This window comes from Cavia porcellus, unplaced genomic scaffold (genome assembly GCF_034190915.1).
Source record: "Cavia porcellus strain 051 isolate PalLab524CR breed Dunkin Hartley unplaced genomic scaffold, mCavPor4.1 scaffold_13, whole genome shotgun sequence".
NCBI classification, from domain to species: Eukaryota; Metazoa; Chordata; class Mammalia; order Rodentia; family Caviidae; genus Cavia; species Cavia porcellus.
In genome coordinates this window covers 5038736-5057917 of record NW_026947496.1, presented here as the reverse complement: position 1 = coordinate 5057917, position 19182 = coordinate 5038736, and the positions used below count along the sequence as shown (strand labels likewise).

Sequence of the window (19182 nt, the reverse complement as noted above, 5' to 3'; positions counted from 1 at the left end):
AGGAAGGAAAAACATCAAAATAACACATACGAATTCCAAACTAATGGTGACTATCTCAGGGAACACGACTAAAAAGGAGGTGGCGTTACTTATTTACTTTTAATCATAATATATTACTTTTTCAAAATGTCTTTACGACATTTTCAAAGGCTAGTGGCCTATCCTTCATCAGTTCGTTTGTTAGTTTGTTTGCTTTGAGTTTATAACCTGTACGCGGCCCACTCAGGCCTAAAATTCTAACCCTAAACTCAGGACATCCAGAGCTCGAGGTTTCCAACGGGTGGATTTCAGGTGAGTCTGCGCTGGAGGCCAGCCACCGAGACCAGGAGCCTAGACCTACCGGAAGTGCTGCGGCCGGTCCGACGGGGGGACCCTCCGGCCCGCATCTTCGCCATCGGCCGCTGTTCCCGCTCCCAAGCGAAGCAGGAGCCTGAGGCCTGAGCTTAGCGCTCGTCCAGGTCTGGTAACTCGGCCCCGGGGACACGGGCGGGGAGCCTCGCGGGGCAGGTAGGGCCAGGAGGACGTAGGTGAGGCCTCCGGGGCGGGAGAGACGCAAGGGTCAGGGTGCTGAGGGGCGCGGGAGGGACATCGAGGTACAGAAGAAGGCGCCTGCCTAAGCTAACGCACAACGCATAACGTCACACACACACCGCACACGCGTCACACATCGCACACCACATACATCGCACACTACACATCACACACCATACACGCCACATTACACACACATCACACACCAATCACGTATGCACACCACATACCACACACATTACACACATATCACACACAGTACATACACCACGCCCACTATACACATATCACACTCCCCACACTTCACACACGTCATGCACACACGTGTCACATCACACACCCACAGGTTTCCCTGGTCTTAGGCACTGCTCAAGCTGTGCAGAAGGGTGCTCTCCTGGAGGGCTGTGCATTCTCAGGACTTCCTTACAAGGCACTTAACCTTAGGTGACCTACTGAACTGCTCTCGGACTAGTACTAGGTGAAACGATGATTACAATAAAATCTCAGTAGGTACCTGTCAGGATTAAGTGTTGCTTTGAAAATGTGAGACCGTGTTGAGATTTTTGTGTATATTCACAGTTACTCAGGTAGCAACCAGGCAATGGGGAAAGCTCACAGTACTTGAAATCTACCTAACCTTTGTTTCTATAAGGTTAGCGAAAATATTCTTAAATGGTTGTTTAAAGTTAAAAAAATTTAATAACTGTTGGTTTTTTCATTTAGTCAAGAACATTATTCCCATTGTTCATTTTTCTAGTTTGATTTTTATGCAGGGAGTTTAAACTTTCTGAATCATTTGTGTGTTCCCTAGTTCGTGGACTTCTTCTTCCATGAGTTCTTTTAGGTGAAGGGATTATTTTTTGTTTTCTGACAACATGGGATTGAACCTGGGATCTTATATGTGCTAGACAAGCTCTCTACTGCAGAGGTATACCCCAGCCCCTCCATGAATTCTGCAAGGTGTTTTTGCTATTTCTTTTTCATATAGAGAACCTAAGAATGAAAGAACATAAGCAACAGACACAAAATCACACAACTGGTGTTAGAACCAGAGTCAAACCCAGGTCAGAGTAACTTGGAAGTCTCTGCTCTTTGAACATTATAGCATATATTTCTGTTATATCCATCCTTTGCTCACCCATGTAACCACTTGCAGTGAAAAACTTTCTAGTGTATGATAATTGCTGATAATATCAATTTCCCATCAGTCATTGCTATTTTCCTCTAAACAATTATTTTTGCTGCTTAGGAGAAGCCTCCAACGGTGTGTTTTGAAGGGTGCCTTCTTAGCTGCTCAAGGTCAGGATGAATACACAAGTTGTATCCCTGGATTTTCAAGCCCCTGAAGTTTTGGAAGAGCTCATGATGGTGAAAGTTGAGACAGAAAGTCAGCTTCAAAAGCAGCAATCCAGACCGAAGCACAGTAATCCTCTAGCAAGGGAAATTTTCCGAAGGCACTTTCGGCAGCTCTGCTACCAAGAGACCCCAGGACCAAGGGAGGCTCTTACTCGACTGCAGCATCTTTGCTACCAGTGGCTGAGGCCACACGTGAGCACAAAGGAGCAGATCCTAGAGCTACTGGTGCTGGAGCAGTTCCTGGCCATCCTACCCAAGGAGCTGCAGGGCTGGGTGAGGGAGCACTGTCCAGAGAGTGGGGAGGAAGCTGTGATTTTGCTGGAGGAGCTGGAGAGAGAACTTGATGAACCACAACATGAGGTAGGAAGGGAGGTTTGGCAGGGAACAATATGTGTGTGGGACACCAACGCCCTTGTATCCTCTGCACTGTATTCCCCAGACTTTGGCAACAGGACCCAGCTTCTGAACCCTTCTTTCTGGAAAGTTTAAGATCAGATCTTGTCTCTTTGTCCCCAGATGGTAACTCACATACACAGACAGGACCTCTCCAGAGAGAAAGTGCCTCTAGGAGAGCAGTCATCACTGAGCCTTCAATGCCAGCCTGCGGAGCCCCAGCTCACGTGTGACCCTGCCCAGGAGTCCCATCCTAGTGGAGACACAGGTGAGGGCAGAAGCTATCTGCTGTTGCACATCTCTTTCCTGCTCAAGCAAAAGCGAACAGCGCAGTGCTGAGGAAGGGTGGGATTGAAAGCCTCCTCCTACGTGGCCATAGCGCCTTTCCCTGAGGACCACCTGGAAGCGCTCTGGACTCTGGCACGTGGTACATAAGGAAGCTTTCAGGAGTCACTGAGTGGGGCTTGAGAGAACTGGCTTCCAGGTTTGAAGATGTTACATTTCATGATTTTGCCTCATAGAAGTTGTATTACTGAATGGGTTATCTAACCAATACACCCTAGTTTTCTTAGCTACAAATTGGGATTGATAACTGTCTTATACTGTATCTTACTATATTCCTTTATATAGGCTTCTGTAACAATAGCACAGAGTGGGTGCCCTAGACGACAGAAATTTGTTTTGTTTTGATTCTAAAGGCCTGAAGCCCAAGATCTAGGTGCTGCTGGGTATAGTTTCGGTTGAGGCCTCTCTTCCTGGCTTGTGTGTGGCCATCTTCTTAATGTGTCCTCTCGTGGCCTCCTCTGTGCCGTGTAGAGAAGACAGCTCTGGTGTCTATTCCTCTTCTTATAATGGCTCTACCTTACAACCTCACTTAACCTAGATTATCTCCTTAATGGCCCTGTCTCCTTATAGTCACATCAAAAAGTAGGAAGCCAACGTATGAATTAGCAGGGTACACAGTGTGGTTGCTAATATGCATGTCCTTTAGCAGATTGTCATGAACATTAAATAGTTTATAAACATCCCTTGACATGCATTACTGTACATTCATGGTGGCTGTTCTCACTAGAAACTGCAGTGCCACCTTTGCCAGTTTGGTTCCACTCGGCGGCAGCAGAGATCCACACGCTGGTACTCAGGAGGCAGAGGCAGGACTGTGAGTTTGAGCTAGCCTGGGCTACCTACTGACTTAAAGCCAGCCTGGACGGCTCAAAACTAAGTAAGTAACCCAAATAAGGAAGTTTCTATGGCAGAGACTACACATGTGCTCAGCAGGCAGCAGCTGTGTGGGAGAGCCTTGTCTGTAACCTTGGTAGCGGTCATGGCCACCCTCATGCATACGCTGCTGGGCTCTCAGGCTTAGCTCACACCTTCCCTTCTAGTTCTTGCCTCAAGAACTGGCTGCAGCTTCTGTCTGTTGTGCACAGTGATGACCGCCCGCTGACTTCCTGCTACCCTTCTGACAGTCCACAGCCAGCCCCCGCTGTTTTCATTTACCCCCAGAGGTCTCAGAGTCACACCTTCCTTCTCTGTGCTCTAGCCTCTATTAATTTCATCTACCCTACAAATCATACAGTTACTGTGGATTTCAGTTTCACAGAAACATGGCTGTGACTTAAAGTGTATTTGTTGATTAAATTCTGTACACACTATGGCCTTCTTTTGGCTTCCATGACTTATTAGATTAGAATCACTTCTGGTTTTATTTTTTTTATGAACATCTTTCCCGTCTGTTTGTTTGTTTCTTTCTTCCTTTTCCCATGAACTGGGACTTGCCATTTTCTAGCTCACTTTTCCTATTTCCTACGTTCTGAACTGCATTTAGAACTCTGTGAGAACCTCTTTTCCAGGAAACACATCTGGGTAAATTCATCAACTCATCCATTTATCTTTGAAGGCATTCATGTCTTCCACAGATATTTATATAAGTACCTATTAAGTCTACAGTAGAGTATCCCAAGTCATCTACAATTTGGACTGTGCTGCAGGGTATCAATGCTAGTGTTGTGTTACAAATTCTGGAAAAGCCAATATAGCAAGACCCTGTTTCAAATATAAATACCTAAATAAATAAGTAAATAATCCAAATACACAAGCTTATATAACAACCAAAGTTCTACAAATACTATTACCTAGGAATAACCTGTCTTGTCAGTGTATTGTATATTTTTTATGTTTTTTCCTCTTTCTATGTATAAAAGAATTTTTTTCTGTCTATCTTTTCTATCTGACCATATATGTGTTCTCTACCCTGCTGCCGCAGTTCTTTAAAGAGGTGGAAGGATGGTAAGCAGAGGTTTGATGGTCAGTCACTTCATAGTACAAATGAAGTCATTCCTGTCGTAAATGATTGTGTCAGTGGTAATTAGTGAAGGTGAGAAATGTCTTAGTTTTTATTTTCCCCCAGTTACCTTGAGTACCTCAGATGTGGTTATGATGATTGAGTAAAAGGGCCTACTGGGCAAAGACATGTTCCTGTGTCACAAATCTACTGTGACCTCCCTACGCCCACCCAGCCAAAAGGAGGAGGAAAATCCTTGGCAAATCGCAGAGGAGACCTAAGAAGGCCCTGTGCAGCTATGTGTAGGATAGGAGAGTCAGAGGTGGGGAGGGAGCCAGGTATCCTGGCCAGTGGAGGAGGTCGAAGGCTCTTTGCCTTGGGCTTCATGGGCTGCTAGATAGAATCACACCAGGCAGCTGAGGCAGCCTGGGGATTCTGCAGGGCCTGCTCTCCAGGGTTCAAACAATCTGGCAGATAGACTGGCAGGTTGGCCGGATGTCTAAGATGAGCCAGACCAGTTTCACAGCCTTTTCCACAGGTGCCAATGAGATGAGGCCTTAATAGTAGGATAGGTTTCAATTCTTTTACTTTAATTCTTTCATTTAATTCATTCAGCAAACATTTTTTGAGCCAGTATGTGCCAGGTGTGATTCTCAGAATATATATTAAGGTCTTGTTTTCAAGGAGATTAGATTTTAGGAAGAAAAAGATAATATTAACATAAAAAATATGGTGGCATTTTGTTAGAAGACAATACATGCTGTGGAGTAAAGAAAAAAGAGAAGATACGGGTACATAAGAGTACAGTGGGGCCAGGAACAGTGGCACATGCACATGCCTATAGTCCCAGGTACTCAAGAAGCTGAAGCAAGGAGGTCTTGCTTGCACCCAGGAGTTTGAGACCAACCCAGGCAACACTGGCCCTAACCAATAAGAACAACAGTGCAGTGGATGAGGCTCACAGATTGTAGTGTTACATAGAAGAATAAAGATGGACCTCATTGAGCAAAGACTTCAAGGGTGGGCAAGAGGGAGCTTTGCTCTTATCTGAGATGAGGGCTCCCTGGAAGGGAGAAGCCAGAGCACAGGGTTGGGGGATTTGGAAGTCCTGAAGTTCTGCCAGAAGCACCTGGAGCAGTAGAAGCTTAGCATGTGTTCTGCAAGTGAGTGAGCAGAGCACATTTCCTTGGAAGTCCCTTTGATGCTCCCTACCTTAGAAGGGTGGCATAGAAGGAAGCCACCTTAATCTTGATCTGTCCTTATCTATGAAGTATTTCTGGCTAAGCTCCATTTACCTAGGAGGGCAGATTGGGTAGGTGCTAACACCTTCCTGTGTCTGGGCTCCTCTTCATTCTGTGAAAAGTCATCCTGTCACGGGTTTGGAACCAAATACACTTACTTCGTTTTTTTGTTTGTTTGTTTGTTCCAGATAAAGTGACCGAGATTAAAAACAGGGAGTTGCTGCTAGAGAAAGACTGTCCACAGGTGGTCGAACAACATGGGAAAGTATTTCATGATCAGACCTGGGAGGTATCACAGCGGGACCCTGGACATGAAGTTGGAGAGTGTAAGGACAGGGCCGAGAGGCAGTGGAGAAGCCGCTCAGCAGATAGGCAGCACCGATGTGGGGAATGTGGGAAGAGCTTTGCTCAGAGCTCAGGGCTCACTCGACACCAGAGAACTCACACTGGAGAAAGACCCTACGAATGTAATGAGTGTGGGAAAGCCTTCAGTCGCAGTTCTGGGCTCTTTAATCACCAAGGAATCCACAATATACAGAAGCGGTACCACTGTAAAGAGTGTGGAAAGGCCTTCAGCCAGAGCGCAGGTCTGATCCAGCATCAGAGAATCCACAAAGGGGAAAAGCCCTATCGGTGCAGCCAGTGTGATAAAAGCTACAGTCGCCGTTCATTTCTCATTGAGCATCAGAGAAGCCACACAGGAGAGCGACCTCACCAGTGCCTAGAATGTGGGAAAAGCTTTAATCGCCACTGCAACCTCATCCGACATCAGAAGATCCACATGGTGGCTGACCCGAGCCAGGCATTTGCCGTGGATGAGTTTTCCAAGTCTCTGGCCAAGTTCTAGCGGTAGGGTAAGACCAGGAAATGCCTTTTTCTTCCTGTCTCCACTAAACATGTTCGAACAGGTACTGCCAGGGCCCAGGAACTTCCAGCAAAGGGATTTGGTATTTTTGAAGGTGCTGCTTTTCCTTTGTTTGCCACTTTCCTGTTCTCATGACTCTTGTCCTCTTATTCTCAACTGTTGATCCTTATTAATAGTAAGAAACGACACTGATAAAGTCAGTGTCCTTAAAAAACCTGGTCTCTGTGTTTAATTTCTAAAGACAGGGTTCCACTGGTGCTTTATAACTGGTCTTTGGTGTTCTCATGACCACTGCTTGCATCAGGGACACCTTTGGACACTACTGTTTCTCTTGGACACCTGCAAGATTCTCTTGTAATAGTGACCAATGCTGCTGTGTACCTCACTACAGAGTATGTCTTGTCCTCACTGCAACCACGCAGGTAAACAAGTGCTGTCACTGTCACACATTACAGACAAGTAACCTAAACCCCAGAGAATCCAAGCGTCAGGGCCAAAGCTTGAAACTTAAGATTTTCAGTAGCCTTTATATTTTGAAATAATTTTAGACTTATAAAAAAGATGCAAAGATAAGAGTTCTTGTACACCCTTCACCCAGTTTCTAATGTTCTTGTCTCATATGTCTTTTTAAACATTTGGCTTTTGACCCCAATCTCTTTTAAGGTGTCAGGCCTCATACTGGTATAAATCATCTTCCTCATTTAAGTTTAATCACCTGAAAATCTCTTAGTGTTTTTATATCACACCTTTAGTGTTACGTAAAATCAGCAGTATCCCAAATAATAGAATATCCAAGAATTGAATCACTGTTTCAGATTATTATGCCATATAAGCTGCTGTTAGAAATCTAAATCTTGGGGCTGGAGATTTAGCTCAGTGGCGTAAGTACCTGCCTTGTAAGCAGGCTGTCATGAGTTCGATCCCCAGTACCGATAAAAATGAAAAAGACAAAAAAAAAAAAAAAAAAGAAATCTAAATCTTAGGGCTGGGGATTTAGCTCAGCAGCATAAGCACCTGCCTTGCAAGCAGGCAGTCGGTCATGAGTTTGATCCCTGGTACCAATAAAAAAAAAAGAAAAGAAATCTAAATCTTTCTCTTTTTTCCTTGGTTTAGGTCTGGAGAAAAACATTTCCTCTCTGATCTTTAAGAAAATCAAAGAAGTGTTCTGTAGCCTTAGTCTTCTCAAACCTCTCAAAAGAGGCTCTTCTCCCTATATATGGGAAGAAGGAATCTCATCTCCTTAAGACTCAAATAACACTTGGGGCGTGAGGTTCCCACAGACTGTCTTTTGGGAGGAGGCATCTCACTATGTAGATCAGGCTCCCTTGAGCTCACTAGGTAGCCCAGGCTGGCCTCAAAATTTGCAGTGACCCTTCTGCCTCAGCCTCCTAAGTGCTGGGATACAGGCATGTGCCACCATGCCCAGCCCATGGGCTCTCTTTGCCTCCTGTACCTTAATCCCTTTTATGATTTCTCTACCAAAGCTGTAGTCCCATCTTTTTTCTTTATTTGACTATTTGGAAGGTTTCCAAGAGATGGGAGTGAAAAGGCATGGAACATCTCTGTGCATATCACTTGATTTTGCACTGTTTTCCGTAACTCCTGAGTGTATTGCACTGAGAACTCAACTCTTTTGGAACTGGGGATTATGTGTTTTGGATTTTTTTTTTTTTTTTTTAATCGGTACTGGGGATTGAACTCACGACCGCCTGCTTGCAAGGCAGGTGCTTATGCCGCTGAGCTAAACCCCCAGCCCCTGTTTTAAATCTTTTATTGAAAATGTAGACAAAAGTAGAATAGCATAGTAAACCCCCATGTACTCCTCACTCAGCTTGAACAGTTACTAATTTATGGCCCATTTAGTTTTAGTTATAAATCCTCTTCCTCTGAATAATTCTGAAACATACTTACAATACCAGTGTTGACTCAGGTTCAAAGTACTGAGCAGTCTTAGTAACTAAAGCTCATCTTAGATGCCATCAATAGGTTCCAAGGAACCTGGATTTATCTTTATAACACAAAAGAACAAGTTGATTCAGTCAACTTCCAATTAAACAATTTATCAGGAAGATCCTAAAGATACCACAGGGAGATAGGTGTACCTCTTACGTCAGCTTTGTATGTCCTGTCTGCATACAAGTGTGTCTAGACGGCCTGCAAACCCCATTACCAGGCTCTCAGAGCTACCCAACTCTCACTACTGAGTTCAATTGCGAGAAAAGAAAGGGAGAAAATGCTTAAAGGTTTTGATCTGGAAGTTAACACCTGAAACGAGTTATTTTGGAAATTGTGCAGTACATTAGCATTCACTCAGGAGAGGACAAACCATAATATTACTCATAAATAAGTTACATTTAGATTACTTTTCTAGATCCTGAAAAACCTTGATGTACCAATCTAGAAACTAAAGTAAAAACAGGGATTTGGAAGGTATATAGATTTTGATTAATGATTCCATGCCTAATAAAATATGTGGAGCAGGCAGGGCTATGTCAGTGTTCAACTATTGGGATAAGGGATGAGCATTGGCTATCTTCAGGTTCCAGGGTCTTAGATAAGTATTGCACTGGGAGAGATTGTTGTACCAGAAACCAAGTAAGAAATATGAGTAGATATAAACAAAATTGTTTTTCTATTATAAAGGACAGAGATACATTAACAGGCTCAAAGAAGTCATTTTGAAAATGTTCTGTACTAGGTGCTCCATTTGAAATGTATAATGCAGATAACACCTTGTTTGTATGCTTTTTTGAGGCAAGGTTTTGCTGTGTCCTTCAGGCAGGCCTCAAACTTGTAGTTATCTTCCTACCTCAGGCTCCCAAGTGTTGGGATAACAGGTATGACCATACCCAGCCCGAAAACATATAACACTTAAAGCTGAGTGAAAAAAAAGTTTCCTCATTTGAATCTGTTACTTAGTTTTTAACTTTGATGAGGGAAAAATAAAGATGGACTAAAAAGGGAGTTTATTCAGTTGTTAAAAGATCATATCCTGGGTAAGTGAGCAGATGGTACCACTGAAATGGGGCATCACTGCATCTGTCCTGTCATGGAGCTCCTGGGTACTTTTTAAGATATAGTCTTTATTATTAAACAATTGTAATTTCAATATATGAGAGTTCAGTTAGCATGGTGTTTAATATCCGTTTAAGAAGTATCAACATTTCCACAGTATTAATGTAGCATTTGTATATGCAAGAATTCCAACCTTATGACTTGTTGCTATTTTTTTTTTTTTTTTGTCCACTAAAGGAAGAGAGAAAAAGTAATTTGCAGGAAACATATATATCAAAATTAAGAACAAGTCTAAGCAACATATTCATCAAAAGCTTTTTTCATTATAAGCATTTCACTCATGTAGGAAAAATATGCTACAAGCAGTTACTTATTCAAACAAAGTGAGGAAAAAGAAAGTGGGAAGCTTCTCACTTCAGTTGGGGAAATGCTGCTCTCTTGGTCATGTTGCAGTGCTAAGAATCAAAATTAGGGCCTAGGCAAGCACTGTACCACAGAGCTATATTTTCATGTCGGGAGAAATTGTACTAAAATGCCTAGAAACTTAAGAAAGCACAAAAAGTGGCACTATTTATTATTTAATTAAGCAGTATACTGGGTCTAATTTTACTTGAAATGTTTTTGACTATCCCTTTAAATAGGTTAGAAATAAATCCATTTTATAGGTCACTTAAAAGATTATATTTTTTTATATAAAAGGTATCTAAAGATTTCAGAAAAATAATTTTTATTTGAAATTATACAATACCGCCAAATAGTTTGCTAGGTAATGTTTTGATCATAAAATGTCAGTGACTTTTCAGTATACAATAGTTTGATGTCCTTGCTCAGTCACTGAAAGCCCCTGTGATGTTCCTGTTTCTTCAAATTGGCCTTACTGAATGTGACAAAGTCTTTGTGATCATTTCAGTTCTCTAACACGTCATCCTGTCCATGCAGTGATAGCTCATGTAGCTGGAAGTCATGTTTTCTTCTTCTGAAGTTATATATCCCAAAGTGTTAGTTTACAACTCCCAAGGCATTTATGACACTGTTCTCTGTGAAAGTCTCACCAAGCTTGTACTAAAAGCCTAAGTCCAAATATGTAGGAATGTATGCCTACACATATACCACAGGGGTGCTTGGAGACGTTGTGTCTTGCACCATCTGGCAGAATAGGAAGACAGGCACTGAAAATACTTCTTTATATTTGTCTTCTACAGAAAGATTTTAGGCATAGAAGGAGCAGAAAGATTGAAAGGCACAGGGCTTGTTTGTTAGTAAGTTATACTTTTATGATGATTTGTAGTTTGTAAAACACTTTCACATCTCTTCATGTGATAGCAAAAACAGTAACAAAAACAAACAGTTTTTGTTGTACAGTGAGTTTGAGCACATATGATCAGGGAGATTAGCTAATATTAAGAAAAAGTAAAAATTTAAAGGAGAGAAAAGGAAATGGTGGACCAGGGATTTGGCTCAGGGGCATAAGCACCTGCCTGGCAAACACAAGTCGTGAGTTTGAGTCTGGGTACCAAAAAAAGAAAACAAAAACCAAGGAAATGGCTAACTGCAGAGATATAAAAAGTAAGGTTAATGTAAAAGAAATAAAGGCTAGAAAAGACTGAGTGGAGAAGGTCTGAGGAACTTACTTTGGGAGACGGCAATGGAGCGACAGGGAGCTATGACAGGGAGAGCCCTTGGGTTGCGAGAGCCTGCGCCAGCCTGTGATACAGAACCCAAACCCAGAATGGGCACTAGAGAAGAGCAACGAGCACTGGCTGCTGATGGAGTAAAGCGTGGTCATGGGTTTCTTCAGAAGCAGAACCCACTCAGCACACAGTTGGGCAACACTGGAGCTGGGTATGTGTACTCAAACACCTAGGAAGAGCATCTTCAAAACACAGGGGACTGCAGTGCACAAAGGGCACTATCATCAAAGTTTCATTTCTTACCATGAGCCCAGCAATGACTCTTGACATCAGATGTTAACCTTTTTGGTACTAGGGAGTCTTTTTCTTCAGAAACTTGGGATTTGCAACGTGCTTCTAAACAGGTAACTTTCTTCTGCCACCCTCAGTTGTGTTCCTGTTCACACCAGCGGCTGCTTACCTGTCTTCATATTCTGAACCCACAGGGCTGTCTTGAAGCCATGGTAATAACCATATGTGGTGTGCATCCTCTGCCCTGGAGGCAAGTTAGGCTCAGCTGGACAAGCCTGATGTAGCGTGCTGAAAACTGGGGCAACAGACACAGACGGTGGTCTTAGAACACACCAGGCCCAAGACAGGTGCAAAGCGAGAGGCTAATGAGTATTACAGGAGTTACAGCAAAACTCATAATCACTTTGACCTGACTTCGTTGACTGTTACTTACCAGAATGTGAAAGACTTCCCTTTAAAAAACAGCAAACTTCATGTGTACTAACAGAGTCCTATGGTAGGAACTATTTCGAAGGCTTCAGTGATATATGATCTAAGATTATGCCTAAAGGCCTTGCCTGCTACAGTGTTCTTACTGTAAGTTCTCCCCTCATGGAGAAATACAGATTCCCACCCCAACTCTGGAAGCACTACAGATCTGGCTGAGATGGACTCAGAATCTAGAATCTCAGAATTAGATAAAACACATTTGGCCATTAGAAATTCCTCAGAAATTTAGAAGACAGCTTTTCAGAACTTTCAAGGTCATTTTATATGTTTAGTAAATGTTTATTAGCACCTGTATGCAAGGCACAATGACAAGTAAAATTCATTCTTGGTGTGATGAACTCATGAAGAATCATTACTGCCAATGGAGTATAAGAGCAGCAGCCCCACAAGTCAAAAGCCATCCGTCCAGGAGAGAAAGTGCTGCCTAAAGGGCGCTAGCCTTTCTGAAAGGCCAATTAAATGTGATGTAAGAGCAAAACACCTCAGGTCACACCTGTTCCAGGCAATATTCGGATGTCTTCTTTTTAAATACTGTTCCAATCACCTTCTAAAATGTGGACAATAATTTATCTCAGGCAGAGAATATTTGCTGATACCTGATGATGTGTATTAGTAAAACCACACCCACAACTTCTGTAGCCTCCGTTCAGTGACAAATGAGCACCAACTTTGCTATGTACAAAATAGGTCACTGTACCAGAAATTTTTTGCCCACGTGACATATTTTGCTACCATTTGATTTAATTTCTTATTATTGTTTAGAGCTCTAGCACCATTAAAGCGGCATTCGTAAGTTTTGACTTCATTGATCTTTCACTTTCAAAGTCTCAGCTGAGCAGGTCAGTTTTGCTAAAGAGGACAAAAGTGATAGTAATTACTGTGTACACTTAAGATTGGGGAAATGATCTTGCATAAAATGTTTGCCATTATAGGAAGTGAGATCTAAAGTGCGTTCAGAGAGTGATTTCAAACTTTGAAGTTTCTAAATAAATGTCCCTCAATCGGGAGACACTTATCTGTGTAATGTTTCTGTTTCTGGAATGGAAACATCCATGAATTTAAGACTTAAAATACTGTCTGATCCTTATTTCACTCTGAAGCTGAACAACACTTTGATTCCCAAAGAAATTCTGCTTGCTTCCAGTAGGCACAAGCAGGGTTAGAAAGTCACTAATTAAACGTATTTCCATTGTGAAATGGCCACAAGTTTCAAAGGAGAAAAATGCAGGAGCGAAGATAACAGGGATCCTTCACCAAGAAAAGATAAGGCGGCAGTGAGAATGGGGGACGCAGCGTTAGTGTAAACAAAGGAAGGCAGAAATGCAAGAAGGAGGTCAGTGTTGCGGCAGCATTGAACTCTGGTGGCAAACTCCTTGGATTCTCCTTGGATTCTCAGGCTGTGGATCCTGAAAACAGGCTCGTCATTGTCACTCCGCCCACCTCCGAGTAGAAGCCACCACCAGCCTAGCCGAAGGGGCGCCCCCTGCTGCGCGCCCTGGGTCTTATTGGGCAACGTGAGGGAAGCGGAATTTGGAAGCGGACGGCGGGAGCGGAAGCCGCGCGTGCGCGTGCGCGTGCACGCTCGCGTTCCCAGTGCGCCTGCGCGCGGCAGGGTGGGCCCGGTGTAACCGCAGCCTGACTTGGCTACCGAAGCGTGGCCCATGGGCCGGGTGTCCGGTTGCCGTTCTCCTGAGGGCACCCTTGGCGCCCGGCGACGGTGGCACAGCTCCTCGGGGACCGCGCCACCCCCGTGGGCTGAGTGTCCCCCCACCAGCGGCGTTTCGGGACCTCCCTCTCCCGGCCCAAGACTTCTATGGAGTGGAGCAGACCACAGCCCTTGCCACCCAGGTAGGCGCTCGGTGTCCGGAGTGCGGGACCCAGGGCAGCGCAGGTACGGGCCCTCATCCTGCTCTGTCTACTGTGGCGGATACCGCTTTGCGAGCGACTGGCAGTGGACGCAAGACTACGAGAAAGAGGAGGACAGCTGTTGGCAGAGGAGGCTGAAGAAGAGGGAGAGGATTGGGGAGCTGGGCGCCCCTGAGGTGTGGGGGCTGTCACCAGAGCCTCCTGAGCCGGATTCCGATGAACAGACTCCATTTGAAGATGAAGTAAAACATCAGAAAAGCAGTGACTCAGAATCCAATCCCGAAGAAAAGAGGAAGAGGACCAGTTCGAAAAAGAAAAAGAAAAAGCCCTCTAAAAGAAAGCATAGAAAATATTCCGATAATGACAATTATTCAGAGACTGACACTAATTCCAGCTCTGATGATGATAAAAAGAGAGTTAGAAAAAGGAAAAACAAAAGGAGAAAAAAACATGAAACAAAATCCAAGAGAAAGAGTAAGAGGATGAAAAATATCAATGACACAAGTTGTAGAATTTCAGGAGGGAAGTTTCGAAAAAATATCTGGATTGAGCAATCAAAGACTGCAGATACCACGAGTTTATTAATTGGTCCAGAAGCCCCCATAGTGTGTACCTCGCAAGATGAGAAGCCTCTAAGTTATGGCCATGCTCTGCTTCCCGGAGAAGGTGCTGCTATGGCAGAATATGTAAAAGCTGGAAAGCGAATCCCACGAAGAGGTGAAATTGGATTGACAAGTGAAGAGATTGCCTCGTTTGAATGCTCAGGTTATGTCATGAGTGGTAGCAGACATCGAAGAATGGAAGCTGTCCGTCTGCGGAAAGAGAACCAGATTTATAGTGCTGATGAGAAGAGAGCCCTCGCATCCTTTAACCAAGAAGAGAGACGCAACAGAGAGAATAAGATTCTAGCCAGCTTTCGAGAGATGGTGTACAGAAAGACGAAAGGGAAAGATGACAAGTAAAGATATGTTTATTACACAGCACGACTTTTTACAACAGAAGTTTTATAAGATCACTTTATGCTTGGTATTATAATTCTTTACAGTGCTTTTTGTATTTTGTTGGCAGGTTCCTCAGGAAAAAGCTACTTTTTGAGATATTTAGCAATTTGGGGGCACATTGGTTTTTTTCTAAAGTAATATGTGCACATTTTTTAAAAGATGCAAACATTACAGGACTAGAGTTACTAAAAAGTGACCCTGTCATCACAATCCCTGAATACCTTCCCCAGAGAAACTTCATTTTGGTATTGTTCCTAATTTTGTGTGTATGCAAAGACATTTTGTAGAATAAAGCTGGCTTTGACTATTCAAACCCAACTGCTGATTAAAGAAGACAGGCTTTATCAATAAAATAAGATTTTTTAAAACTTAAGTATGGAGTACTAGCATCTTCTAAAGAATAAATTGGGGTCATTTAGATTATCAACAGAAAAATATGAGAAGGTACAAAGGAAGAGATAGCTGCAGAGATGATCAATATTGATCACATCAGCAGAAACTACATGGACAAGAGAGCATGGAGAGACTGGTTCACTGGTTCTAGGGATAGTTAAAGCGAGTGCTATGAAAAGTCTGTGTAAGGCTTTTGTTTTCATTTATTAATATTTTTCTGATAACAGACCTTAGACCTTAGTTTACCACTAAACCACACCCTACATCATCTCATTCGATAATCTGCTGTTCAAACCTCTGTGGTAAGATTCTCAGAGTTAAAATTGAGAAGTGGGTTTCTAGAATGAATCTGGTAGGACAGGGTAATGTAGAAGGACACCTTTGCCCCAGTGTGTCACATGGTTAACATGGGACCTTATCATCTTGAAGTTTTCCCCAATAGATGTTGGAGAACACTGAAGAAAACCACACTGTGACATCTGCATGTTTCCATTATAGTAAACTGCTACAGTATGCACAAGGATTGACGCTTTGTTCACTTAACAGTACATCTTGGAAATGTTTTTGGATTAGGACATAGAAATGTCTCATTTTTCTAACGATTTTATAGTACTACATTGTATGGAAGAACCATATTTCACTGAATGTTTATGATGTGTCCTATATTTGTCTGACACACAGTCTGGTTTTTAAAACCTTTGTGGGTATTAACCTGAAATACAATTATTGAATCAAAAAGAATTCTTCAAGTCATCTAGAAATGCTCACTTTGAAGAAGAATTACTGAGCCAAGGGGATAAAATTTACTTGTTGTTTTCTATGGTTTAGGCCCTGTGGAAGATATTGGAAATAAAGAACAAGTTAGTCTTGATCCCTGCCATTACAGAATTGTAATTCTGCTAGGGGAGATAGACTATAAAAAGTAATTATAACTTACAAAATGCAATGAGGAAAATATAATAAAAATGTAAGTGGAGTGCAATGAGGAAAATATAATAAAAATGTAAGTGGAGTTTTTATATGATTGTCTAATAAAATGAGATGCATCATGCATAGAGCAACAGGATCACCACACTGTTATTTTAAAATGCTTTTTCTTCTTGTTAACATGGTAGGTGAAAAGGCATTTCATTATTTTCATTTCTTTAAGGTAGAGTGTCCTTTGTGTAATTACTAGTAATTTTTACTATCCTTTTTTTTTAATTTTGAGCTGCTCATGTTATAACTTTGTCTTTTTGAGACAGGGTCTCACTATACAATTCAGGTTGGCCTTGAGCTCACTTTGTAGCCCAGGCTGGTTTTGAAATCACAGTGATCCTCCTGCTCAGCCTCCAAAGTGCTGGTATTACAGGCGTGCACTACCATACCCAGCTAACATAATTTTTATCTATTGTCTTAGTTGTTTTTCTCATGGCTGAGACAAAATATCCAATGGCCAAGGTTAAGGGAGGAAAGGGTTTATTTAGCTCACACTTTGTAAAGATTTCAGTCCACAATTTGCTGGCTCCAAAGCAGGGTGGTATCACAGTGGAGAGAAAGTTCATGGCAGGCAGAAGGTAGCAAAGCAACAAGGGATGATCACAGTTCTATCTATCCTTTATAGCTTATCCAGGCTACTTAGGATGGTGGCACTCACACTCTGAATTCTAGTGTCTTGATCCTAGCATTGCACCATGAATCAATCCCAGTATCACACACACTAGATCCAGCCACCTCTGCAAAAGCCCCACCTATGACTGCATGGGGCTTTGATGGGCATCTAAACATAAGCCATAACACTGATTCTTTTATAAGGTTTTCTTCATATTTATCATAAAAACTTTAGGGAATAAAAAGTTAGGTCTATATTACAATCTTGCAAACATTTTTTACTACTATTTGTCTTTTGAATTGGTTTTCTGATTATATTGCCCCATAAAGCCTAAAATTGTTCTTCACTATTAACCAAACAAATGTCTTTGTCTTTCTTGGAAGAAATGTGCAGTTGAGAAACTATGAATTTTAAGTGGTAAGCTAAGGTAAGATTGGTGAGTTTTTTCCCAAAAGGAAAAAGTACACATAATGAAACAAATACTGTCTGTAATACTGCTCCATAGCTCTTCTGTGGTACTTATACTTAAGTTGAAGAGGGACCTGGCCAGTAAATCTGTCTAAAAGAAATTTTGAAAATTGTCATTTGTGTTTTATCTTTGTCTTAGGGGACTTAATCAAAGGATTAAAACTTTTCCTTTCAAGTGTTTTTGCCCAGAATATGTCATTATGCATTGTAGAATGGAAGAAAAGCAGCATAAAATTCTAGCCCTGGCAGTGAATGAACGGCCAAGGAGTCTGCTCACCCCATGACTATAAAGCAAAAGGCCCTAGCTCCTAAAAGTTTCAACAGATCCTAGTGGTGTGGGTAGGTTGGCAATGAAATTTTGGCATGTGTGGGGCATTTAAGATCCAAACCAGAATACAGCATGAGTTTCAGAAGATGTGTAGGGAATTTAGGTTTACTACTGAAAATAAGGGAAGGTTTAGGGTTGAGATGTATTTATTTTTTGCTTTATAAAGCAAGTACCAGTTACTCATTTTATTGGGATTTTCCCCTTTCAGTGAGAAATATGTAGTGAAATTTTTGTTTGTATATTTTCTTGCTTTGTTTTTGAGAGTTTCATTGTGCAATTCAGGCTGACTTTGAATTCCCTATGTAGCTGATGCTATCTTTGAACTCAATGTGATCTTCCTGCTTCAGCCTCTCAAGGGCTGAGATTACAGGAGTGGGCCACCACACCTGGCCATATTAAGTTTATTAGATTACTTTTATGTTGGGAGCCATTGAAGCTGACCACATGTGCAGGACTGTAGCATGGCCAGGACACGACTGTCCCAAAAACAAAGAGCGTTGAGTCAGCCATGTGAAGAAGTTGCTACAGCCCAAAAAACAACCAGGCTTCTAGACAATCCCAGCAATGGGTTGCTAGGGAGTGGGGCTAAAATTGACATCATCCTTCCTAGTATAAAAATAATCATGCTACATTGGTTAAGCAGTACCTTTCCTCCCATTTGGAGAGTAAGGGCTCCATCTGATCCCAGCTTTGTCTCTTCATTTTCTCATCCTCTCCAGGTCCTTCATGCCAAGAACAAGGGCCACTTGGGTCGCGGCACTTTTATACATTTGTGAAAATCATGATTTATTAGCCCATTAACATGATGACTTAGTTACATATTTTCTAATATTTAACTGGGTTAAGTTTATTGAATTCACGTGTGTGTTTTTGGTTTAGAATACTGGCCGTATGATTTTCTGTTTCAAAGTTGATAGTAGTAAATGAGACCTGGCTGTAAGGGTAGAAGTGCTCAGAAAGCATCGTTATAAAAATGTAAGATGTATAACGCTTATGCCTGATTGCATGACTTACACTGCAACAGTGCATATACAGATGATATGAAAAGGAAGTTCTTATTTTAAATATCCCATAAATGGACCTGATGAAAACGTATAGATTACTGGAATTTATATTATTAAAGATAAAAAGTTTGGTAAGAAAAAAAAAGTCTGGTAATAGTAGGAGGAAAAGTCGGCCACGGTGGCACACTCGGGAGAATGAAGCAGGTTCAAGGCCAGCCTAGGATACACAGAGTCCAAGGCAGTCTAAATTACATAGTGATATCCTGCTTCAAAAATCAAAACACCAAAAGACACATAGGTAGTGCAGAAATACAGGTATTTTAATTTGATTTAAGTATAGGGAGTTAATGTCTTAAAGTCAGACACCCCTTTTTGTCCTTCAGGCCTGCTACTAACTACCCGTGAAACATACCTGCCTTGGATAAAATAAACGTT

At 42.1% G+C, this 19182-nt stretch overlaps 2 protein-coding genes across 3 annotated transcripts; both read left to right on the top strand.

The window, feature by feature from the left end:
• Window positions 1-322: 322 nt before the first annotated feature.
• Window positions 323-12889, top strand: Zscan9 (zinc finger and SCAN domain containing 9). 2 transcript variants are annotated; one of them, XM_005000622.4, is made up of 4 exons: window positions 323-458; window positions 1781-2247; window positions 2404-2548; window positions 5994-12889. In XM_005000622.4, the coding sequence occupies exons 2-4, from the start codon at window positions 1837-1839 to the stop codon at window positions 6650-6652; spliced, it is 1215 nt and encodes a 404-aa protein (XP_005000679.1). In that variant the 5' UTR covers window positions 323-458; window positions 1781-1836; the 3' UTR covers window positions 6653-12889. The 2 variants fall into 2 exon arrangements, with proteins under 2 accessions (XP_005000679.1, XP_013000526.1); XM_013145072.3 differs by having other exon boundaries at window positions 365-507.
• A 367-nt stretch (window positions 12890-13256) lies between these two features.
• Window positions 13257-15336, top strand: LOC101787654 (NKAP-like protein). Its single transcript, XM_005000621.4, has one exon. The coding sequence runs from the start codon at window positions 13758-13760 to the stop codon at window positions 14922-14924; it is 1167 nt and encodes a 388-aa protein (XP_005000678.1). The 5' UTR covers window positions 13257-13757; the 3' UTR covers window positions 14925-15336.
• The last annotated feature ends 3846 nt before the right edge of the window (window positions 15337-19182 follow it).

What these genes read in the sequence shown, in the direction of transcription:
- LOC101787654 (XM_005000621.4), top strand. Translation starts at nt 13,758, where the DNA reads ATGGGCCGGGTGTCCGGTTGCCGTTCTCCTGAGGGCACCCTTGGCGCC.
- Zscan9 (XM_005000622.4), top strand. Translation starts at nt 1,837, where the DNA reads ATGAATACACAAGTTGTATCCCTGGATTTTCAAGCCCCTGAAGTTTTG. An exon ending in TTGATGAACCACAACATGAG is followed by an intron (nt 2,248 to 2,403) that starts GTAGGAAGGGAG and finishes CTTTGTCCCCAG; the next exon opens with ATGGTAACTCACATACACAG. An exon ending in CCATCCTAGTGGAGACACAG is followed by an intron (nt 2,549 to 5,993) that starts GTGAGGGCAGAA and finishes TGTTTGTTCCAG; the next exon opens with ATAAAGTGACCGAGATTAAA.